The sequence below is a fragment of the Hirundo rustica genome, chromosome 3 (genome assembly GCF_015227805.2).
Source record: "Hirundo rustica isolate bHirRus1 chromosome 3, bHirRus1.pri.v3, whole genome shotgun sequence".
Classification (NCBI taxonomy): domain Eukaryota; kingdom Metazoa; phylum Chordata; class Aves; order Passeriformes; family Hirundinidae; genus Hirundo; species Hirundo rustica.
Window position 1 is genome coordinate 29,086,870 of NC_053452.1, and position 25,602 is coordinate 29,112,471.

Here is a 25,602-nt window from a genome sequence, read left to right on the forward strand (position 1 = left end):
TTGTGATGAAATGCATTTCATATTAACAAACCATATCAATTTGATTCAGTCCAGAACTCTGAACATGGCAGAAGAAAGCTGTCATTGGAAAGGTCATTTTACATACCATTTCACCAGGTAAAATAATTTCAGCTAACATTAGAGTTGGCACAGTGGCAATGTATATGTTACAAGAACAATGACATTCGACAGGAACCAAAGCATTTGATACGGACTTGAGGAACTTTTCTTCAAGTATGAAGATTTTAGATTATTTTCCTTGAAGCAGTCTTATGGTAAAAGCCTTCTATCATCAGCTTGCTAAAACTGTTTTCACGCTGTTGCCTTGATGTTGTAAAGGATGGCAGACATCTGACAGTAAACTATTTAAAGGGGGTATTAATGAAGTCTATAAACACAACAATACAGGAAAAATAATATATATTCAAGTAGGCAATCAGCTTTTAAACTTTGACAAATCTACCACTTCCCCAGATCTGATCTATTTACACACACATTCCATCAGCACTCAACACCACATGCAGAGATTGTAATGGGCTGTCTCAGTGAAATAAGCACAACCAGTCTGGGGCTTTCTATGAAGTTACAGCTCTCAGCATTTGAGGCTGCACCCAAAATATATCTTTAATCCCTGAAAGCGTTCAAGGCCAGGCTGGATGGGGTGAGCATCCTGGTCTAGTGGAAGGTGCTTTGCCCACAGCAAGGTCATTTGAACTAGATGATTTTAAAGGTTCCTTCCAACTCAAAGCAGTCTCCGATTCTTTAAAAGGAAATGTTACTACAAACAATGTCTCAACCCTGTGGCTGTCCATTTTTGTACTATTTTACATTATTGTAAAATAGCAAAACCCTACAGAACTGCCTGCAGGTTTGCAGACTTCTTTGTAATCATTTATTCTCCCAAGTATTTTCCTAACTCCCCTTTCACAAAAAGAAATGGCTAATGTCTCAAAATTATACCTACAGAGAAAAGTCCTACATGATCAGCATTAAATGAAGGCTGTACGTATGCAAAGAGAGGCCAAAGCTCACTAAAACTGCTGCCACTAAAGTGATTGCTGAAACCTACAGCATACTAAAAGTACAAAATTAAGTTATCTTGTCACAACAGCTAAGCACAGAAAAAATATCTTTCAGTATACTATCTTTTTGAAGCATAAGACCACCTCTCCCCCAAGAGAAAACAAAGAATTGTCATTACTCCTGGCAGACTCAAATTTGATTTGAGCCACTCTCTGACTGGGAATTGGTAAGTGTGATAGGTACTGATTTTTATAGTGTAGTCTTTGAATACTATGAAAATCAAGTAGAGTTAAACATCAACATCCAGTTCATTGTCATGATTGTCATAAGAAAAACAGAATTCCAGAGCCTGAAAATACTACATAAATGCAGTATTTTATGTACAAACACAATTCCCATCTCAGAGGTTAAATCCTGTGTGATAAAACCAATGCCTTCCATCAAACTGACACTACAATATGGACTTCACTTATAGAAACTTAAACTAATTATGTAAGTTCTTTAAAGATCAGAGCTAGAGAGTGGTGTCATAGGTAAGAGGACCAATGCTGTACAGAATACAATGCAGAGAGAAAGGGAAAAGTCAGGAATGGTTATGGAATAAGCTTTAATGAAGTGAGATAAAGAGCAAAGTCAGAAGTTAGGTGAGAGGACAGCCTTAAAAAAAGGATAAATTATGTATGAGGAATGTGGGAAGAGAGGGAAGTGCTGGAAAAGATACAATGAAAGATCCTTTCAGTAGCATAAACATTTAGAGACAGGGATAACAAGAGCAGTTTGAGTTATGTTGTGAGATGGGTAACTCAAAACAGAGGCCCAGAAAAGTTTAGGTGAAAGAGATGACTCAGGATATTAAGCTATTGTAGATGGCTGACTGGGGTTGAAGTTAGGTGCCTTTTGTTTTACTATGTTATGCGGTTTTGCAAAGTTTTATTATATCCCAGAGGACAATATTTTTAAATAAACTATGCAAAAATGCGCAATATAGTAAAAAAGGCACCTACCTTATATCTACATGCTAGCTTCAACCTCCAGCAGACTTGAATGGTTTGTGCTGCTGCCTCAGTGTCTATTAGAGTAGTAACATCATGAAAAGGCGTTGACAGTCCATTACTCCATTGGAACAGGAATGCAGTTTGGATAGGACTGGAGAAGAGTGGAAAAAGGGCAAAACTTATTTCTGTGCTGAACGTCCACTTCCATTTATTAGGAGCACACAGCACACCGGTAATTTTTCCACTGTTTCACAGCTGCAAATCAGTTCAGAGTGGCAGTAATTTCAGTTACAGACTAAGTCTGTACAATTTAAGGGCCAATTAGCAACAAGTAACGAAGTAAATACTGCTTTTCATAAAAAGATCCTTAAAGCATACTATACACAAATTAACCGGTTTAGTCAAGTAGGAAAACTTAATTCACACATGCTGCCCCCCCATTTACAATGAAACTTTAAATATTTTTTCTTGAAAAATAGCCCTTGAGGCTTCTTTCTCACAGTTCAGGCCTCAAATGCATACACACAAAGCTACCAGTTTTGTCACAGTGTTCTGCTCTACCTGCTAAGCTCCTTTGACTACCTTCCACCTAACCTTAATTGTTTGCCCGAAACACTCCAGCATTTTGTTACTATTCATTTTCTGTTTTCCAAAAAAACAAAATTCAAAAATGTATGTTGATAGTAAAACAGTAATTCTTTCCTGAGCTGTTTCAGAGACAAATTTATTACGTGGGGTTTTAGCCACTGGTATTTGGCTACCGAGGTGCAAAAGTGACTTTATATCTCACATTCTTAAACCTAAGAGATCTAGCTCATAAGATAGATACCACTTCTTAAAAAGAAGAAAACACCACCACACAGCTTGAGAGTAAGATTAAAAGATGAGCAGTAAGCAAACAGGTATTATGCCATGTCAGTGCTACCCAGAGACTGGCAGACCCAAGTGTATTGGTGCATTAACTATGTTTTTATGTGGACTGAACAATTTCTCAGAGCATGTTGTATGTAAGACACCGAGAGCTTTCCTGGCATGCACTGAAGGAAGAAGCTTTCAAATACAAGATGCAAGAATACTCCAGATCATTTTTAAAGCACATTCCATACAGGCATAGCTCTTGAATTGATACCTGTAATTAATAAAGGCAGCCATCAGTAGAACCTCACAAAGTCTGGAAGAGTCTGCTCAGGAACTCAGGGCCACACACTGTTTCTAATTCCACATGGAGGTGTTCAAACTAGATGTTTCAACTAGAAATTAGTGCTTTAGTTCCCACTAATTTCCATCTCACTGGCAACATTGGTGTTACACCTACCAAACCACTTCTGGATCACTCAGTGAAAGGCATTAAGGTGCTTATTAATGGAGGCGGTCACAAATACAGCTGCAAAAGGCAGGATGGCTCTTACTACAAGTAATTAAAATTCTCATCAACTGTTTGACACTGCAAACCTGTGAAAACCTGTTAAGCATCACTGCCTGTAAAAACATGGTGTGGCCTGTTCTACAAAGAAGAGAGCCTAGGTTAAGTTCCAATACTCAGACAAGTCACAGCCCTCGGTCAGATCAACACCTAGCGCTTTTTTCAGCACACCAACAGGGCAGCACTGGGACAGGCACCCACAGAATGCAGACTGCCTAGGAGCAAAGGCTTTATGGAATCCATGTAAGCCATCCAACCTGCTCCAGTGTTAACAAATGTCTCCCTTCAAGCTACAGGCACGACTGCGTGACCTCAGAGGTCCCTCCCACCAAAGTGTTGTGAAACAATTAAAGAGGCCGAGAGAATACAGCCAAGGTTACTTGTGAAAGCCATTCTTCACTTCTGGGGATGCCAATGTTAGGAAGGCTGCACTGATATATAGTAACAGCAACAAGTCATGTGGCACAGCAGGCAATAATTCTAGCATTAAGTAACCTTCAGAGAGGGATACACCGATGAGAATACTTACAGAAGCAATTCCCCCTCGGGCACAAGAGGGCCACATGTATCAGGCAGGAAAGAGGTCTACTGGCAAGTGCACAGAGAAGCATGGCCTTTACAGACAACACAGTTAAATACCTCCAGCTAAACATCAGGTACACACAGGCACACTCCATTGGGTATAGCATTAACACAAAATCAGTTCAGACACAGCCTTTAAAAGCAGCCAGCAGCTTACCTCCATGACAACAGAAGATCTTCTCATCCACAATGGCTGCAATAGGCAGACAGTTAAAACAGTCTGTAAAGGTCTTCCACAGCTTAATGTTAAATCTCCGCTTGCCTACAAAAACAGTGTGTGACATTAGGAAGAGAAAGCTGGTTTTTCAAGCCAACATGTAATACACATCAGAGCCTAAGCAAAAATGTTAGCAAACTTCCTTCATGGGGTTTTATTTCTGTTAGCACACTTAGGTCTCTATCTCTTACAACAGCATTTCAAGGACAGCAGAAAAAAAACCAGTAAAGCTCCAGAGTGACTTTAACCTTGGCTTAGAAAGTATTTTTAGAAAGTTTCAAAGCAGATTGATGGAATATTGAAACCCTTGCAAATCAAACCCTACTACAAATGTTTCCAAAATACAGTATTAACCTGTTGTAGTCTTCCAAAAGTAATAGATTTTGCTTACATTCATCATAAAATCCATAGATTCGATTGATGCTAGCACACTCATGATTTCCTCTTAGGAGAAAGAAGTTTTCCGGGTACTTGATTTTATATGCCAGTAATAGGCAAATTGTTTCCAGAGACTGTTTGCCTCTGTCTACATAATCTCCAAGGAAAAGATAGTTAGCTTCTGGCGGGAATCCTCCATATTCAAATAATCGGAGCAAGTCTGTATACTGTCCATGGATATCACCTGAATTAAAAGAAAATGTTTACTGAGGATTAGTGCAACAGCATAAAGACTTACACAAGTCAAGAACTTAAGCCAGCTAATTGGTTTTTATTCAGTGATATTAAAAAAGGCATTAACATTACCTTTAAAAACTGGCAATATACATCCCAAAGGTAAGAACCATGCTAGTATTAAAGCTGAAGTACTCACAGGATACAAATAACTCACCATATCTACAGAACTGCTATGTCAAGTATGAAACCATTCGGAAACCCAAAAGCTCCAAAAGTCTTCACAATAAAACATAAGCTTTCTAACCAAGCTTTAATTCATTTAAATTAAAACAAGGTCAGAAAGAAAATCTTTGATTGAACAGGTATATGACCAAGAAGCAAATGGATCAGGAAAAAGTCACATTATTTATGGCAAAAACAGACCAGTAAAGAATTCAAGCAGACTGGAGAGGAACTGAACATTGTGCTGGCAAAGTACACTTACTTCAAAGGTCAATTTCCATAACATTGCTGTACTAAGAATCCCATCCCTCAGCATTTACACTGACTCCTCCTTTGATGCATGTAACAAGCAACACAAAGACTGCCATTCCTTACAAGATACTCAACCCTGCAGCTTGTTCTTAGGAAAAATACCTGTCATGTTACTCTTCACACTGCCAGCTGTAAAACTAACCAGGCTTTCCATGGAACAGCTCTGTGTGGCATTTACACCACCACAGTGTATCACATCAGAGCAGCCAAAGCTAACCTCTCCCTGAGCTGTCCACAGGGATGAAGATCCCAAAGCTGCTCTACAGTAACTTGCAGCATACATGCAATGTATTCCAGCTGACTGGAAAACTCATTACCAGAGTGAAGGGATGCAAAACAGATATGCCAAAAGCCTTAAGTACAAGCTGTATGCTGTTTAGATTCAATACCTCCTGGTCCTGCATACTAAGCATTAAATAAATGTATTTTCACTATTGCTGCTTTTTAGTGACAAAATCCTGACTTTGCTCAGCAGAGTTATTCTCCAGTAGAACACGAGCTACTACTGACTCAAAAGAGAAAAAAAGACCAACTCACACAACTTTTTTCATCTTAAAGAAAAAAGGTTCCCACACCTGTATGCTGTCTGGTTCACTTCTTAAAGCATACAGTGGTAAGAAGAGTACATGCTGTATTATATTCCTTTAAACTTTCCATGAAAAATGCAATACTCCCTCCTTTAGGCAGCATTCTCCCATAACTATTTCTCACTCAGGGAGAAGAATCACTTTCCAATTTTCTTCTAATAAAGAAGATCAGTATCTACTACCCAATTTCAATCACAATCTGAAGCTCCATCAGATTGGCTAAAATCTCTTTCACATATGTTGCAACAAGAATGATTTGTATTCTAATTGATATCTGAAAGTCTCCAGGTCACAAGCTGAAGAAAGCAGAAGACTCCTCATTTCTATGCTGAGTCTAGTAATCCAGAATCATGTTATCAAATCCCCAGACTTCAGCACTAATAGAGTTACCTACCAAGTAAACACACTACAGAAAACATTATTATTGTTTTGTCTATAACTACTTTCAGTTATACATGTGTACCAGATGCAAATGCACTTAATAGGTGAAAACATTTTACAGAAACAATTTTATAAAGGGACCAAGGCATTTGCCATTCCATTCACGGCACTTAGCATTTTAAAATACAGCTCCAGGTGAGCACAAGTTGAAGTCTACCTGATATAAAGACTTACATTAAAAAGCACATCTATTTTATAATGGGCATTTACATGAAAGCAGCTTTCATCTTACATTAAAACACAGCCATTCAAGATGTACAGCTTATTTTGAACTGACTTGATTGTAAAACAAGACAATCCTATAATGGTTCCTCAGGCATTGCCTGAACACACAAAAGTAATAGTTCAAAGCAGTACCAGCTGCATATTTTGCTTTTAGTGAAAGCAATCATCTTTCTTTTACTTTTATCTAAATGCAGCTTTGACAATTGTTCTAATATTAAATGTAGATGCACCTGACACTTCCTGGTACTTTCACTGTGTTTGGAATCTGATTTAAGATAACAAATGCCTTATTTAACTGTGCATTAGTTACACCTATTATTGCACACCTAACAGTCCTTTCAACTGCCTTGATCTAATCAGACAAAGAAGAGCTAACTTTGAAGCAATTATTCTTTGCAGACCTTGATTTATGTACAATCTACCTGAGTTTCCATATTTTCTTTACCTAGGAATACAGTAAGACTACACTACAGTGAAAAGTCTAAAGAAAACACAACGTGATAAAGTTGCACTTTACCTTGAACTTTATGTCATTAGGCAAGCTGGGCTGGTTTCTCCTCCCCACCCTACCAAGCAATTAGTCATTTAAAGATGACTTTGCCATTAGTGGTTTGTTTGTGGGTTTGGCTGTTTTATTTTGGGGTTTGAGTTTTTTTAATTGGTAATATCCTCTCTTAAGGTAAGAAACACTGCAGACATCGCATCTGCCGGGAAAAAGTTAATCTATGTTTGAACATGTAAGTAGTAACAAATACAAAGATTGTTTCCCCTATAATATTATGACACTTTAATCTAATTCAAGGAATTTTATGCTTTCAAAGACATTGCCTATTTTTAAAAAGCAAATTGAAGGATGACTACAATCCAGTATTCACAATACCTTCTAAATATTTTTTATAAGCTTGTAGTTACAAGTCTAGTATCTTATAAAGGCTTAGCGAGGTAAAAACACGTTTTATTTATGTTTCACAGTAATAACTGTGTTTGTTAAAACATGCTGCAAAGCTCAAGGAATTTGTTACATGGCAACTAAGCCTAATTTAAGTCTGCATTCAGTTTTACTTCCTCAATTGAAAGACGAACAATGCCTTCAATTTTTCAAGTGTTTCATTTCAGGAGGTCTTTGTTTTGCTTATGCTTTAAAGTGAGCAACTGCAACATGTGGGTCTTTTAAAATCAGCTAACTGCTTTCTGAAGTAATGATGAGAAAAGCACCAACCCTGCGCAAGCAAGAACAGGTTGCAAAATCTGCACTAGATGAGGGCACAAGCAGCCCTAACACCAGGGAAACTTGCTCCAAAATAGCGTGAGGAGCATCAGCAATGTACCAAGTGCTAGCTGCTTCTTCTTCACTGAATCCAACCAAAACTGAAAACTAGACTGAGGATCTCCCCCAATGCCAACTCAGTCTCATTTGCCCGATTCAGTATTCTTCCAATCCTCCTGGCACAGAACTGGATTAAAACACCAAAATAAAACACGTACGTATGAAGCTTACGTACCACAAATTTTCAGCGGTGCCTCTAGTTCCAGAAGAATAGGCTGGCTAAGAAATATTTCCCGTGATTTTATGCACAAGCCCCGAACTTCTGCTTCGGTCATCTGAACAATCTTCCCAGGACGACATCCTCTCACTGAAATGAGATATTTAACAGTTGAAGGTAACTACCACAGAGATACACAACAATAGCTAAAGGCAGATGATCTGTATTTAAAACCTGTATTTGACAAAAACCCAGCATCACATTCTACATATGTACCAAATACCTCGGAATTATGCTGACCGATGAATTGTAAAATTAATCTCTGATATTGTGGTAATCTGTGCTTAAAGATCTGTATGGATTCCTGTTGAATCAAGCCTCAGAAGAAGACTTTGAGCTGTGGTTTTGTCCATATCTGAATAAATTGCAATTTTAAGAAGTGTTTAATTTAACAATTCCTTTATGCTAGAGTATTCATAAAAGACAAGAAAAATCTCGAGAACAGAAAACCTGAAATCATTTCCACATTAGCACAAGGTAAACTTTTTAGGACTGTTCAGTTCAACAGCACTAGTTAAGTCCAAAAGAAAGAAACAGACATGATTATATTTAAATAAACTGAAACTGCCATATTAGGAACACCACACTAAAAAACTGCAAAAGTTTGATGAAACTTCCATATATAATGGCTCTTAAGTTACTGAAACCTTTACAGCCAAGAACATCCTAATTAGAATGAAATTGAATTCACAAAACCTGTAAGTCAGGTATTCAGACCTGTATTTAGCATAAAATCGAAAGCATTTGCATGTCATTGCACTCCAATATCCTCTGGCAAGTTTATCTGCAGCTGCTTCTTTCTACAACTATCTGTATGATTCCTCTGTCAGAGGCTTCAGTGTGTCTTTAAGGACGCAGCAATATAGAACCAAGGTGTTGTCACTTTGGCCGATCCAGTTCAGTCTTGCATCTCAGCATAAACCAAACTTCAGAGTTCAAACTAATAAGCCAGAATCTTCTGTCAGTGTCTGCAACAGGCAAACATCCCTTCCTGGCATTTAGATGAAAGCAACATTCAGCGTTAAACCACGGTAGTATTACCAAGGGAAGGTAACACGAAACCTTTGCAGCTCAAATCCAAATGCTTTCAAATTCATGCATAGTAAGACATTACTTCATAAAAAATTTAGCTGCAACTTCAGTTAGTCTAGTAAATTTGTGAACAGAAGAGCAAAAACTAGTTCTTCACACACAGCAAATTCCTAGGTCCCCTGGTTTCCCTCCCCGAAACAGAAAGTAAGCTTGTAAAAACATAACCTCCCTTTTCCTTTTACCTCTGCTTAGTTCCTAGAAAACCAGCTATACAGAGGAGGTCACTATAATTACATCGAGCATTATCTGCACTGTGCAGTGGGGTAGAAATGATATGAGGGAAACAGTTTGTCCTAGGTCACCTAGTACTACAGTCCAAAGTGATAAACTGAAAATGCTCTGCTCTGGTTATCACTGCATGCTCGTCCCAGTGTAACTGCACATCTGACCATGCCAAGACCATGCTATAAATATTTATTTTTAATAAACACCAGACACTTGTTAAACATTATGACGCAGTCACAGGAGCATGTGAGAAGGCAGAACTAAGGAGCGGTTTTCAAAAGCAGGGAAGAGATGTGAAATTAGATCCTGGGACAGCTGGTCTGAGTGCCAAAAGAGTAGGAGGAATAGTCTACCTGAAGTTGAGGATATACTGGAAATACTTAGCTCATTAGAATCTCACAACAAGAAGGCTGTGTCATACAGGACTTCTGTCAGTGACGCTCTGAATCACTACCAGGTGATATTTACAACATGGTAAGTCACATTCCTCTTGCTAATTAAGATTTCAACTACACTTGAGAAAGCAAACAGCATTTTAGCAACACTTTTTATGTTACTATCCTTCATGCATTAAGATGCTCACTTACATACTAGAAGAATACAAAGGCAGGCATCAAAATCAATGTGACTTGCAAACAATATATGCCTACAGGCATCACATCTCAAACAAATGAGCGATGTTCTTACAGATACATCTTCAGCTCCATTATTAGCAAACCCACCCCCCCCCCCCCCCCAAAACAACAAAGCAAAAATTTGCACAGGATTTGACTACCCAATTTTTGAGTATTAAAATGTTCCAATAATCTTAAATTCAAATTCTTGTGTTCCAATAGCTTGTAATGATCCCCTTCAGAGACCTGGAACTCCTTCTGATAGGCACAATAAACTGCCATTATACACAAGCAGAGTCTTCATATTATAATGGCTATAATTTTAATTAAACAATTGCTCTATTTTAGACCTACAGCTTGCAACAAAGTCACAGCAAAGCACCATGCAGCTCAACCAGCTTTCCAGTCATGTCTTCCCACTACAGACAGTTCTTTTAACCATAAGCAATGACATTCTCTTCTGTATTTAACTTTCATGACGTTTTGCAATACCAGAATGATGCCATTTCATACAGATTAAAACCAAGAAGTAGAACTGCACACTTATATCCACTCTAATTTTGGAACTGTAACCCAGGAAAGCCCACTATATACAACATTAATGTTACCAGAAGCAGCACCAGACCAAGCACTGAGACCAAAATTGAGGTAACAGCTCAGAAGTAGGTCACCCATAATACCTAAAATAACTTGGATCCAATCAGGTTTTCTTAAAACACCAGCCTTCAGCTCCCTTTGAAACTCACATGGAGGTTTAACCTTGGAACATTTGCTTTATAGGATTGATATTTTGAGTGGTGCTGGATTTTTTCTTGAGAAGGAAGACACAGAGAACATGCAGGTCCCAACTCCATAATGAACTGCCAGTCAGTGCCTTGACAGTATCTCTTCACTTCTAACAGCAGAACCCTAAATGCTCAAAGTCCTCAACAGACAAACCAACTAAGTAACTTATTGCCTCACTTCAGATTTTCCTGGTTAAGAGACACTTCTACAACTCTGACAGGTCTGTCACCCTCAGAAGAGGAGACAGCACATGCCTGATGATCAGTCACTTCCATCCTTTGGGAGGGGTGCACATCTGAGCCATCGCCCCTTGGCAAAGGCAACCTCCACCCAAACAGTCTGCAGCTCCAGAGTCAACACACAGGTTCAGTTACATTTGAAGTAATACAATACCTGGGGTTTCATGAGCAATAATCATCAATACTAGTTAAGATAAAAGCAGTTTTCTCCCACAGTTCCCTGATCAGCAACAAGGGAGTACATATGGAGAAATGAGAGGCTCCTGTCATGTGACCCTGAAAGGCTCAGCACTTCACTGGATTCACAAAGACACTGAGAGGTTTGCCAAGCAGTCATCTGGAAGAGATATGCCTCAGCTGTAGTACAAGTACACAAGTAAGACTAAGCACTTATTTCAGCAGCTTACGTTACAACTGGAATTTTGTTCAAGTTCCCTTGACTCAGCTGAGCTTTGTATGGATGGTAAACAACACCGCATTCCGTTTTTCAAAAACCAAATCCCCAAGAACAGATTGAAGGGGAGGTTCTAAGAAGCAGATCGAGAGTGTAAGAGATGTTTTTCAGACTCATTTACAAATTACTATAGCAAACCACTCAAGTCATAGCTTCACACATTGCAAAATGTGTAGCTCACAAACAGCCTTTAATAGCATTGGGAAAACCATTATTTTTAACAGCTGTCAGTTACCCTGGGCAGAAATAGCATATCAACATTAAAGGTAAATTAATTCTCTTTAATCTAAAATACAGATGCTGCAAACAAGCTTTGATTTCCATAAATTAGCCTTTCAATTGGGACAGTGGGGACAGCAATTCCTGTTGTAATACGCAAGCTCACGTGCATAGTGCTTTGACAAAACAAGCCTTTCCTCTGGTGAGCTTCAAGCAGAGTGACATAGCACAGAAAAAAAAAGAAATAAAAGCAAATATATGCACTCAACACTGAGACTTAATTTAGCACGACAGCTCCTACAGTCACCCAAAAGCTACTCTAATTGATATTAGAATAATCTCTGCATCTACACAATCACTGGCAAGCAACCTTAAGAAGTTCAGTAACAGTATTCCAGGATATGAGCTGCATAGTGGCAGGTAAGAAAAATTTCAGCAAAAATTAGGTTTTTTTAAGTGCCTCCAAACTCATGCCAGAGAGTAGTAGATTATGTAAGGCAATAGTGGAAAGGAAAAGGAAAGTGGGTCAAGAATCGGCTGTTCCAAGTTCCCCTTGCATCGCTTCTTTCTATAGCCTTTCATGAAATGGAAAAAATGTATTTAACCTGTTCTGCCACACTGCTTCTGGTGTGCCTCTTTAAGCAACTAAGCTGCTCATCTTGTGGCATCACTAATAGTTTCTTCAATTACTAAGTCAGCTGTGGTGTGCACAGCTACCCTAAGCATTTACCTGGTATTGGTTTCCAAGATCGCAGTGTCCCATTTACTGGACGTAACACCCAGAGCTTTATGATAACATCAAAACCCAGACACTTCCCCCTAGTATCATAAAATAACTGGGTCAGCATCACTGCTAATAAGCACTCTCCATTCCATTCACTCTGATTTTTTTGCAGACATGCATTTATATGGCCACACAGTAAACTGCATCAGTGAACTGATATTTTCTTCCAACAAAGATAGAACAAATCAAAATTGTAACGTGAATAGTTCCCCAAGCTAAAGAATACATCCTCTGTGAACTTGAGACAAGGCTAGTGAAAAAATAAGGAGCTGGTTCTGCTTCTTTCCACAATAGCTCCAGCCAAGCTTATGTCTGGAATTATGTTTTTAGAAATCAATCTTGACAGAGCAGATCTAAAAAAAAAAAACAACCCCAAACCACAACACAAGATTGCAGGCATGCAATTTTACAAATTGCACACAGGCAACGCCCCCCACATTCTATGGGATGTTTAATCATTTGTGATTAACAACTCCGACATTTAACTTTTTTTTTTTGTACTTAGGAGTACTTTGGAGTATTTGGCAAATGTTGAACAGCCTGTCAATAGTAGGAGCAGAACAGATTTGAAAGCTAAAGGTGGCATTACCTATGACTTGGGGAAAAAACAACCAGTCCTCAAGTTGATTTTGAAAAGAACGTTCTGAAGTTATCTGCTCTCAGTATTTTTTAAATCCAAATTATATACTTTCATAAGTTTAAGTCCAGAATACTCTACTAGATTTTAAAAGCAACTCTAAATTTTAAAAGCAACATCTTCTGTTATTTAACTTGTTCAGCTGCCATCCAGAAGCAGCCACTCCCTACTTTGCAGCAAAACAGTGTGTTAAGCCAGCAACACAAGTTTTAAATTTTCAGAACTGCTGTGACAGAACTAAGCTTAGAATAGCTCTCATTCACGAGTTACACTGGTGGACAACAATAAATATAAATGAACCTGTTAGAGCTTTGCTCAATTCAGCAAGAACACATTGCTGAACATACAGCTTTCCGCAGTGTACCCAGCAAATGCCTGCACCTTTCCTAGGGTACACAACCCAAATTTCTCACTAAAAATAGAATAATCAGTCTTCCAGGGAGGTTTTTTCCTGAAAAACTGTGCTTTCATATCCAAGTATCCTTAAAGTCTTTCTGAAATTTCCCTCACTAGATGACCTTGATATTAAGTATTTTGCTGAAGAACAGCGATTGCTTGTGAACTCATTTTAGCAGGTTTATTTAACATCAAGCACAAATTCACTGCAGAATAAGAGACTGCCCAAGCCTTTAATTGGGAAAAAAACCTACCAATGAAGTGGTGTTCCATCCAAACTTGAATTTACATTCTTTAAATACAAACTATCCAGCAAAATTAACAGTCATGGAGAGGAGGCTTTATTAGAAATGACTATGTAGAATTGCTTCAGGGGATGCTCCAGTAAGCCCATGAAAACATGCAACCTTCACCCATTCCTTTAGCTTTTCATGGACCACCTGCTCCATCACACAGAAGCTCCATAAATTGATGTCTCAGTCATTCTGTATCATACATGGTTCCAAGAACTGCTGAATTCAATGCTGAAGGACAAGATCGTATGTCCTGTATTTGCTGTTTGCTTAAGTACACTTGAACCTAAAACGCAAGCAACCAGCAAAGCTGAAGGTAGAAGCCTCTCACAATGCTGTATTATGCAGTGATAGGAATTCCTGTCCTAGTCTACTTGGAAAGCTAACCTAGCATAAAAATTTCATGAAACAAAGAATTTCAGCTTCTTTCTCAAAGGATGACTCTCTTTTCCCCTAAAGCAGTGCTAATAAAATTCCTAAAATTCAAAGAAGGCAAAGGTCAATTAAAGTTATTTGATAACTTCTGAGAAGTAACTGAAGTTATGATGCAAAAAGCTGGATGTAACTTCTGCACATCGATACAGTTACACGAGATACATACACAAAAAGCTTTGTATCAAAAGCTTTATCAAGCTGTATCAAGCTTAGTATAAAAAATAACAAACACAAAATACACCCCCCAAACTCCAGAAAAGATGATACTGTAAAACTAAGATGGCCTAGTCAATGCTCTAAGATAAATCACACAAGAGAAGGTTCATTCCAATGTTCAGGTTACAAACCAGATATCCATTCCCTGTAGAGGCACCTGAGGCTGTAGTTAAGAGGGGATTCCACTACACACCCCCCTTCACCGAGAACTGCATCTGACCATAGTGAGTAATTGCCAAATAGAGCAGGCTGCCCTCACCAGTCTATAGCTCAACAGTGTGGTTTCTTTTTCTTTAACAAAAAAGTTACATACCTACCTTTGGTGGTAAGTAATGAGCATTTAAGAGAAATTTTAACATTTTATAGCTGCAGTTATCTTAAATAAGAATGGTGTTTCTCTCCTTTTGTACTATGATTTAGCTGCGCAGTGAGCCAGACACCGAATGACTCAAGCAAAACCTGTGCTGCAGAGTATCCACATGAAACAGTGACTGAAATCATGGAGCCTGCGAGTGGCCAAACAGCCAGACAGAACCAAGAACCCCAGTACACTGCCTGATGCTGGGCTCTTGGCCTTCAGGGCTGCTTTTCAAGCCAACTATTCCATTCGTCATGCACTCAAAGCTAAAGATGAAGTGGCTGATATCTGCACTGCTGTACAAACTTCATTTTTCTGTTCCTCCTCTCTGGTTAATATAATACCTATCCTCCTAGAAACATACCAAAATTGCCTCTTTTCTTCCTCTTTTTAAAGACTCAGAATATTAAAAGAAAAAAATCCTTTGCAAGCAACTCCTTTTAACGTTATTTTTGTTTATTCTTTCTAGTAGCGAATTCTCCCTCGATTTCACATCAAGCCAGGTAATAATTCTTGTTTATTCAGGATTCATCTCCATGGTTTGTTTATATTGTTTCGCAACAGATCATGAAGGTCTATTCTATTTCTCTAAAACTGCCTCTCTTCTTCAGCATTACTTGCAGAGCCTGGAACTGCAAACACTATTACCATATCATAACAGCACTCCATCAGGCTGGCTGAATATATTAATTAGTTAGGACAGTAACTAAATAAGAAATGTTATTGACCATAGGCACATTTGAGCAGTATGCTTCATACCATTTAAAACTAATAAGGAAAAATATCAATTATTTTGTAAGAATTTAAAATCTGTCATTTAAAAAGTCGAGTAATATTCAAATTTCTACATTTATCACAACCTGTAAGATCTCTGAAATCGCATGAAAATGAAGCACGCAGTTTTCTCAGAAGACATTACATGACACACTAAGAATACCACACAATCAGCTTTATCAAGGCAATCATAAAAATCACTCTTTTAGCTGAACATTGAAGCAATGACCATTCCCTACATCTACTGGGAGTCCAATAAGCCTCTTCTTGGATTAAGTATTTCCCAGCTTCCTTGGTGCATTGGTACTACCAGAACTAGTAGCTCTCTTCCTCACCTAAAGAAATTTGTTTAGAAAAGATCCACATCCACAGTCAGATTAATTCAAATTGTTAATTTTAATTAGGACAGCTAGATTTAGGCAAGTAAGGTGTCTTGCCTAGACAAGGCAAATTTTTTTGTACAGCAATATAAATGAAGTCCCTTTACAGAAAGGCATCTTGTACCCAAGGTTACTGTGCCTGGGTTTCCTTAAGTATATCCTCTCTTCCATATGGTAAACTCCCTAGTGTTTACTAAGACAGACACATATAAATTTGAAAGAGCAGAGATTCATTCCAGCTGGGCTGCCTTATATCCAGAAATTTTAAGAGACAGAAGAGAAACAGGAAGCCCAACACTCTGACAGAAATATGGAAATCTTACTTAACACCATTCACAGCATTCTTTACAAGTCAAGGTTACACCTATTCCAGTACCTTTGCTTTGATACAGAGGCAACCTTTTCCACGCATCACTAAACTTAAATCAGCTTAGAATCTGGTTTAAATGTAGACCTGGTGCACCCACTTAGCTCAGCATTGTTGCAAATGTCGGGACATTTCCCAGACAGGGATACATGGCATTCCTAGGTGAGGCAAAACACAAGCAGCAATTCAGCTGCAGTGCCTAAGAGAAAAAAAAACTACACTGAGGAAAAACTTCTCTGTTCACGCTGGACAGTAGGATTCAAGAAGACACTTGAATCAAAGCCTTCCAACACTTAAAGAGGGCTTATAAGAAAGATGGGGACATACTTCTTAATAGCGCTTGTTGTGATTGGACAAGGGGAACAGATTCATACTAAAAAAAGAAATTTAAAAAAGGACATTAAGATTAGATATATGGATGAAATTCTTTTACAGTGACAGTGATAAAACACTGAACAGGTTGCCCAGAGAGGTGGTGGATGCTCCATTCCTGGAAACATTCAAGAGCACACTGGACAGGGCTCTAAGCAACCTGATCTAGTTGAAGCTGTCCCTCTCACTGGAGAGGGGCTGTACCAGGTGACCTTTACAAGCTCCTTCCAACCCAAACCAAGCTATGATTCCGTATTCCACATCTGATGTGCTCATGGCAGTCTCATGTGTGCATATTCCTATGCTGTCCACAGCTAGAATGGACTGGGAAAAATCTATCCACCAGATGGCATAGCTGGGATAGTAGGAAGGAAAAAAAAAAATAAAAACACAAAATAAGTGTACACACTGAAGCAAAAATAAGACCACCATCTTCGTGTACTGTAACACAGCTAAGCCTGACCTGTGATTCTGCCTACCAGCACAAGAAGGAAACACACTGTCAGTCAATTTGGCTTATTCACTTTCATGGCCATGTATCACTCTAAGACTTTATTAGCAAAGCTATGGAATTCTGTACTTAAATGATCTTTAAATCTTTGCAGATTCACTCCTGACAGACAATAAAATTCAAAGTGTCTCCAAGATAGCGAGGCACACATGTCAGAGCACCAGCATCTCCCTCATTCTCCCAGTAAAGCAACAGGAATGACAATTTAAATCTGGCAGAAGGAGATAAACTAGAAAAAAAGCATTGCTATGGCCAGACTTTCTGTATATACTGGAGTTTTTACCTTCCTACCATTTCCAAACAGCATTTATAAGGTATCACTAACTAGTGGCCAAGTACCAGACACATTGCAAGACAAAGTCAATTCAAAATGAGATCTTAGCATTCCTGAATTCACCACTTAAGCAATGAATAGAGGATAAGAACTTGGTACATACAAAAGAACATGGAAATTAAAAGCTAGTATCCTAGAAGACTATTGACATCCATTACAGCCTGGTTCAGGCGAGTCTATGAAAACTACCTCTAAAGAGTTAATCCATCTGGCTTTCAGAACTCAAAAGATCTCCAAAGCAAGAAAGTATACGTTCAATATAAGCATGTGGGCACACTCCTTGAGGGCTGGGAAGACGTTCCTGAATTCTCCCAAGAACCCCAGCTGCAGGCGACTTCATACCACCATTTCAAAAAGAAACCAAAATCACAATTAAGCACAAAGAAAGTAAGACAATCTAAGCAGGCAATTCCAATCAAGTTAATAACCCAGAAGCAACAAGGATAAAGACAGTTAGAGTAACCTACTTAAAGCAGGAGCAAGAACTCCTGACAGTTAATATCACAGCCTAGAAACAGGTGTCACCACCCAGCAACCCCGTGACAGCAACAAGAGTTTCTTTTTACTGTGGCTTTTGATATGTATTTGCTAACCTTGAGAAATTACGTGTAGAAGCCACTGAGAGACAACTGGAGACTGGGGATCGAACTTAAAGCCATACATTTCCCTTCAAGCAACCGAAGGGACTAAATATATACTGCAGGACAACATTTAATGAAAATGTCTTTTTATTATTTCACTGTGCTTACACTTACACCACGAAAGCCATGTTTCCTTATCCTTTTAAGTCAAAGTTGAAGTGTGAGTAATGGAGCCAAACAACTTGCTTTGAACAATTTAACTGGAGATAAGAGTTAACAGGAATTTTTCTGCGCAACCAGCGTGGGGAGGGATTCATACTCACTTTACCAGAACAGGTCAGCTAAGCAACAGCATGAGCTCCAGAATGGGAGCTGCCAATTGTACAAAACAAACAAACAAACAACCCCCCAACAAGCTTCATTGTGGAACACTGCTGTTTGAACCACAGCTTAAAATGCTATATGCTAGCAGTGCAACAAATAAAATATGTTAAAAAGAAAGCAAAAATAAGCAAGACACAATGCATTCCTTTAATTGCTGCCATTTTTTTCAAACAGAAACTGTAAGAATTACCTAGTATGTTTCAGATACAAGATGTTGTACAAGGCAGTCCTCTAATGTTAGGAGATGACATGCAGAAAGAAAGCACCCCACTCCCCTTAAGGATCTTCATAATCTCTGATCAGAGTTAAAAACAGGCTCAGAAACAGAAAAGAAGAATTATAAGCAAGGCTTGGTTCAGAAGTTGTACATACACATATCCCTAAAGGTTAAGGTACTATGGAAGACAAAAAGCACAGGGTAGGCTGCTGAAATCCAAGGTAAGAACCACAACCCAAAAAGCTACAAAGTTGTAACACAAGTACTTATAGTGTATGTAAACCGTATGGAGCACATATTTTAAAAGTCTTCAGAAAAAAAAAAAAAAAAAAAAAAAAGCAGAGTAACATTTAAGAGGGAACAGAACGATCCAACAAGTTGCATGCCAAAACACTGCAGAATCCCTCCTCCTAAAGCAATCTATATTTAAATTACTACATTAATGTGGAACAAGTATCTTTCAAATATATTATTTAAAGTTTCTCAAAAACCCCAGAACCATAAATATACAAGTATCCTAATGTCCCCCTTCAAAAAATCTGCCCTAAAATGTCAACATTTACTAGGTTATTATTTACTTTGTCTTAAAAACCTACCTATTAATCTGTGTTTCAACATCCAGAAAAAGGGAGTTTTATCTGCATTAGCGATCTAAGAGAAACTTCAACTGATACTTGTTTCTTCATACTATACTACACTGCATACCTTAGATCACAAACACAAGCACAACTATTCAAAAACTTTATGTATTTTTAAATACTGATTTTGCTGCTCTTAATTTTCACATCGAAAAAATACAAGATAGCAGCTACTAAGAAGTCCTCAAAGCCCTAAACCCCCTGCTTTGTAATAACTCGGCTGAACAAAACTCAGCCTTGCAAAACTTGCTTCACTTCCCAAACTATATGTGCTCCACAAATTCCTTTCTATAAGCCTTCTGCAATGTGATCCAACTATCTAAGGAGTACAGCAACCAAATAAATGAACTGCGCATACCCATGCAAGTACTCTCATCTCATCTCCAGCATACCAGGTATTTGTTGAATGTGGAATGAAAGATTAATGGAAGAAGAGGCCCAAGAAGACTAAACATTCACGACATAACTTAAATAAAAAGAAAACGTTAGCAATAATCCCTCAGCAAAGGGAATTATTGAAAAAGCAGGCAATAAGTGAGCTTCTTCCTTACTCTAAAGGGCAGAATCACTATTTAATACACAGAAAACCCTTCGAGCCTTTATCAGCCATCCCTGAGAGCCGCTTTTGGAGACTGCCCCGTAGGCAGGCTGAGGAATGTCAGCGCACTAAATCCCTCTGCTCCCACCGACACTCACGTACACACAACCCCACACCTAACGCGGCTCGCAGACGTAATTTTACACACGGAGGACTGCGACTACAACCCGACCGGAGGGGCGGGGGGAAAAGGCCGCTCAAGAGCTCAGCTAGCGAGGCGTCCTCAGCTCGCCCCTCAGCCAGGCAGCTGCAGCGGGGTGAAGAAGCAAAGATGGAAAACGACGCCTTTTTCTTTTTTTTTTTTTTTTTTAATCTCCTTCCTATTTCATAGGAAGGCAGGCAGACAGGGCGGGCACCCCCCGCGCACACCAGCCCCTCCTCCCTCCGCGGGGCTGCAGGGCCGGGGCTCGGGGCACCGGCGGGACGCGCCGAGCCCGCTCCCCGCCGCCACCCCGGGCCCGGCGGCGCGGAAAAGGCGCTGCCCCGCTCGCCCCGCACGGCGCCGGCAGCCCCGGCTCCTCCCGCGGGGAGCGGCGGCGGTGCCCTCTGGCTCCCCGCGGCGCCCCGCTCACCTTCCAGCAGCCGGGTGATGAGGCTGTCCACGTTCAGCTCCCCGTCCGCCATTTTGTGGCCAACAGACTCGGTCCCGGGCGGGGAGAGGGCGGGGTGGAGGGCGCTCCACGGAGGAGGAGCAGCAGGGAACGGCGGCCGCAGCGACAGTGGCTCCCCCCCACCCCCCCCTCCGGCGGTCCCCGGCGGCCGCCCGGCTTCTCCCGCTCCCTCGCAGCTAAATGGGAGAACGCGGCCACCGCTCCTCCCCGCGCCTCCTCCCCGCCTCAGGAGCCGCCAGGGCGCATGTGCCGCCTCGCCCGCCGCCGCCGCTCCGCGCCCCGGCAGCGCGCAGGCGCGGCGAGCTGGGCGGCGCAGGCTCGCAGCGGGCCCGGCCGTCGCGTTGCCCGCCGTGGGCCGGCGGCCGCAGCGGTGGCGGCGCCGGGCGAGGGCGAAAGGCGGCAAAACGAGCTCCGGGAGCCTCCCTGTCACCCGAGGGTCACCCCTCCGCCTGCTGGCACCGCACCTGTGCGATCCCGCAGTTTGTTAAAAATCGTTCAAATTAAAAAAAAAAAAAAAAAAAAATCTGTCATAACTGCAGCGACGAGTTGTGCTCTTCACAGCGCTCTTGTCGTCAGAGAAAACTCTGTGGTTCGTGTTTACCTGCGGCCGGACCTGCTAAGAGTACTTTTTTGGTGATTTCTGGAACTTTTTTTTTTTTTTAAGATGAGCTCTCTAAAGACATGTTTACATACTTCTGTCAGCAGATGCTTCCATGGATGGACAGAGAAGCACTTTGAAATGTAGGTGGTGAAAAGCCACTGTGAACTGAGAGAGCAGATAAATATATGTATGTTGACAAAGTAACAAAGTGCAGATGTTCTGGAAAAAACGGACCTCTCCTTTATATGCCTAAATATAGATGTCGATGTAGAAACTTATCTCTGTGAGCTTGAACTTGAATTTTTCTGTCAGTCTCTACAAGCCAGCAAAATCCTGCCACCTTATATAATGTCGAAACCCATATTTTTATCTCTTGTTTGGAAGAAAATGAGTACGAGCAAAACAAAGGCAATTAGGACAAGGTGGGGCCATGATTAGGTATCAGATGATGCTAAGTGTTCAAACAGTCAGGTGAAAGAACACTCTTTTGAAATGCCTACACAGGTGGGCAGGATATATGAAAATAAAATTTCATCTCATCTGCTCATGATAGCACATACAGCTATCCTTTCTTATTTTTCAAATACTGCTAGTATTGGAAATCGAAAATAAATAAATAAAAATTCCCAAACTGTTTTTCTTTCATTTTTCGTTAAACTAGGAAAAATAATTATTCCACTTTTAAAAAGTTCATCCTAATCCCAACTACTTTACTGCTGCCAAAACTAATAGACCTGCAGTCCCTCTTGAGCTTTTAGGAATTGTCCCAGTTTTGTTTCACACAACTGAACTGCCCCGGAGGCTATTTTAAGCCATCACAACATCAGGTTCAGACGTAATAATACATTATCGCAGGACATTCTGCATTGACAATTAAATGGGGATATGAAATGATCTTTTACCGTGGCATAAAAATATAATTAAGACATCTTCCCAAACTCCACAGGATGATAAACTTTCAGGTACACTGAGCAAAACAATCCCCTAACAACTGTTTTTACTAGGCATGTCAGCATGTTCCAGGAACAATTCAGCAGCATATCATAACAACAAAATATTTTAATATAAGCAGAGATGCTATTTAAAAAAAAAAAAGAAGCTACAAAAAACAGCTCATTTCTTTCCTTGTGGATTCTGTGCCAGTGTCTTGTTTTATTGGGAACATGGCTGGGTGACAGCTGCTGCCCAGCTGTACCTGGGTTGTCAATTGGGTGGAAGGTCCCCTCACTGTGCTGCATAACCCTGTAAAGTTTGCACTCCCCTTTCTTTGTATCTTGAGCAGGGACAGAAATATGTGGGTTTCTCCCCCAGTGGGTTAAAACTTAGCATGTCCCATTGTCGTGATCCAAGTACAGTAAAGAGAATTAAAAGATCAGGGAAGGAGGCTCATTGTCTTCTGCAATACTGAAAGAACTAGTTAATGAAAGCATTTTCTTTGATCAAGGGTAGACGTTCAGTAATTTTTGGCGTTGTACCATGCACAGATACAGGCCAAAGACAGCAAACTGGTGATTCAAGTACAAGGGGAAACTGGACTGATGCCTTGTCAACATCTCATTAATAAGGCTCACCTGTTACCGAGACACACAAAGCAGTCACACGCAGGCAAGAGATTTTCGCAGAGGTCCTTCTGATCCTAGCTCACAGCTGAGAGAGCCGAGAGAAGAAGAGGAGCCCCTTTGTTTATTTTTACTTTTTATACATTTGTGAGCCTTGCAGAAGATTGGCTTTTTGGGGTTTCCACCCCTCAGCCTCAGTGGCCAGACCAATTGTCAGTTACAATTGTTTTCAGGTTAGAAATATGCAAACAAAGGACAGAGAATGAAAAACAAAGGATTTGTTTATATTACATCTGTGGGAAAGGTAGAAAACTGCTCCTAATACGGTACAGTCACTAAAGGATCTGACTCCATTTATGAAAATCAAAAGGCTAATAAAGAAACTCAGAAAAACCAGGGTAACACTCACCTTTCTAAATTGTCTTTCAGTTATTTTGAGATTTCTCTCATGTCCACCAAGATGGCTTTGCTCCTAACTTTCCCGTGCATGAGTGTCATTTACCCTAAATAGCCCGTGTGTCAACTTTCCTCTTCTTATCCGCATGCTGTCTCAAGCTGTGCTTTAATTTGCAGTGCTCTTCTGCTCAGTTTGTCAGATCTGAAAGACAGAAATTGCTAAAGAAAATGGCAAAAAACCTATGTGTTAGTAAATGTAATTCCCTAAACTGTGACTGTGTTGACATGAGTTCTCACTTAGGCTGCTGTTGCTGAGAATTTTAGAGAGCTGCTTCCCCAGCTACAGAGCCCTGACCCAGCATCTCTGCTGTTACCTACTCTTTCCTGGTTGAGGCAGAACTTCTACTACTCACTGCACATTAAAGTTAGTGCACTACATACACTTTTATGTTATTTACTATGGTGTCGTAACTTTTGGAAACCATGGCCCCCCCTAGTTAGTTACCAGGTAGACAGCACATGGCAGTATTTTCCAGCATTATCCCATCATTATACCTCGTTTCTAGCGCACTTTATCACCTTGGCAAACTGTAACTCAGGGCTGACTGCAGCTCTTCTGTGGCTGGGAGGGAGAGGCCAGTAGGAGCCATGTGGTTAGTTTTCCAGTGTGTAAATAGGAGCATATCCTCCCTGAATAGCAATAGCTACACCACTGCGGCCTCCTCAGTGCCCTTTTCCAGTTTCTTACTTGGAACGGAAATTAGTGATCCAATTGACACTGTATTTCCTTAGGGGAGTTTGTTTACAAAAATATTTATAGATGCCATCTCTTTAGTCAGAAGTTATAAGAAACTGTATTAAGGTAATCTCGAAATAAACAAAATCTGCTGATAACTTATCCCTGTTTTGTCCCAAAATCTTAGATAAAGAGACAGAAGAAGAAAAACCAACAGATCCCACTCTGTAGTACTTTATGACCCTTTTTTTGTTTCTCAGTATTTGCAGAAAAACTGGGTAAATACTTGGGTTTGGTTATAACCTTTTAAGATGTAAAATAAAATAGCTATTCTTCTACACTGAGCTAAACCCAAGATTTTCTCAACTTTCCTGACAAATTAGGGAGGAGAGTCCCAAACTAGCCAGTGGTTTGCATTTGGAGGCACGTAGCAAGGATGTGAAAAAGTCTTCTCTGAACTCCTGCATCCCTACTGGTTCTCTTGAACCGCTTGGAACTGCAACACTTTGTATCAACAGTTAAACACCCACTGGCCCAGGCACTCCGGTCTGGGTCCAATGACTGCCCCAATCATTCAGTGATCTGTCTCTCTTAATATAGTTTCTCTTTGAAATGCATCATGAGATCTTTGATTGAGACACAAATGCTATACTCATCATTGCTTTGGCAATAGTACTTTTTGAAGAACAAGATCGTTTTGTAGATTAATACTGACCCCTGATTTCTGTGAATGTAGTTATGCCATCATTGCCTTTTATGCATATTTAAAAGGCAGGGCAGGGCAGCTCTAGATGTTCCCAGAAAACAGATTGTTTATTTCAAAAACCAATGCTGAAACAGTTCAAAAAGTTAGAATAGATATAGTACCTAAGACCTATATTGAAAATCTTATTTTTTTAAAAAAGAGCAGCTCCCCCTGCCCTATCCCAACGGCTCCCAGGTGGGTTAGAGAGCCGGGAAGGCAGGAGAGAGCCTCCCGGGAGCTTCATGCAAAATAAGGACAAGGTGAAGCATAGCCAGGGTTATGTATCACAGGTTACTTCATCTCTCTGTGTCAGAACTACTTAGAAGTGTGAGAAGCGTTGTTCTGTTCTATTTTCCTTAAATTATGTTTATTAGCATGTGATACAATCTCAGTTCCCCCGACAGCCTGTCCTACTGCCCACAAACCCCACAAACTATGAGAAATGCACAACGCTCGCTGCGGCGTTACTCCCCAACTGAGGAAGGGGGGAAGGACTTCGGAAGCAAAACAAGGAAAATAATTTGGGCCTGCAAGATCTGCAGTTTGCAGGACGTCAATCAAGCTTACTATTCCTCTGCTTTGGAGAGAAAAAATCTTCTACTGTTTCCCAGGAAGGAACAGCTGCAAGAACTGAAAGTGTCTGCATCTATTTTCCTCAGTAAACACGGGAATATTTCGTTTCAGCAAAACCAGATGGTTTACGCCCTGTGAATATGCTGGCATTTGACACCGGCAGCCAGCTTCACAAAGTGCACGCAGAGAGTTAGAAAGAGCTCCTCTAAACTCTGGGACCTGACACAAGAAATTAAAGCTCTGAGGGCAGAAATACCAGATTGACTAAAAACCCATCCTTCATCCAGGGAT

General features: G+C 40.2%; 1 protein-coding gene across 4 annotated transcripts in view; it reads right to left on the reverse strand.

The window, feature by feature from the left end:
* The window catches only part of PPP1CB (protein phosphatase 1 catalytic subunit beta), a 28,812-nt gene extending 7,907 nt beyond the window's left edge, over positions 1-20,905 (reverse strand). Inside the window, exons 1-4 of one of the 4 annotated variants that reach the window (XM_040057410.2) lie at positions 20,663-20,905; positions 8,145-8,276; positions 4,632-4,862; positions 4,181-4,285 (exon numbers count right to left, since the gene is read on the reverse strand). In XM_040057410.2, coding sequence (XP_039913344.1) covers positions 4,181-4,285; positions 4,632-4,862; positions 8,145-8,276; positions 20,663-20,714 — 520 coding nt within the window. In that variant the 5' untranslated portion in view covers positions 20,715-20,905. Of the gene's footprint in view, positions 1-4,180; positions 4,286-4,631; positions 4,863-8,144; positions 8,277-8,903; positions 8,932-19,450; positions 19,516-19,850; positions 20,002-20,662 lie in introns of those variants that run through there. The other 3 variants (XM_040057413.2, XM_040057411.2, XM_040057412.2) reach the window with 3 other exon arrangements.
* Between the last annotated feature and the right edge of the window lie 4,697 nt (positions 20,906-25,602).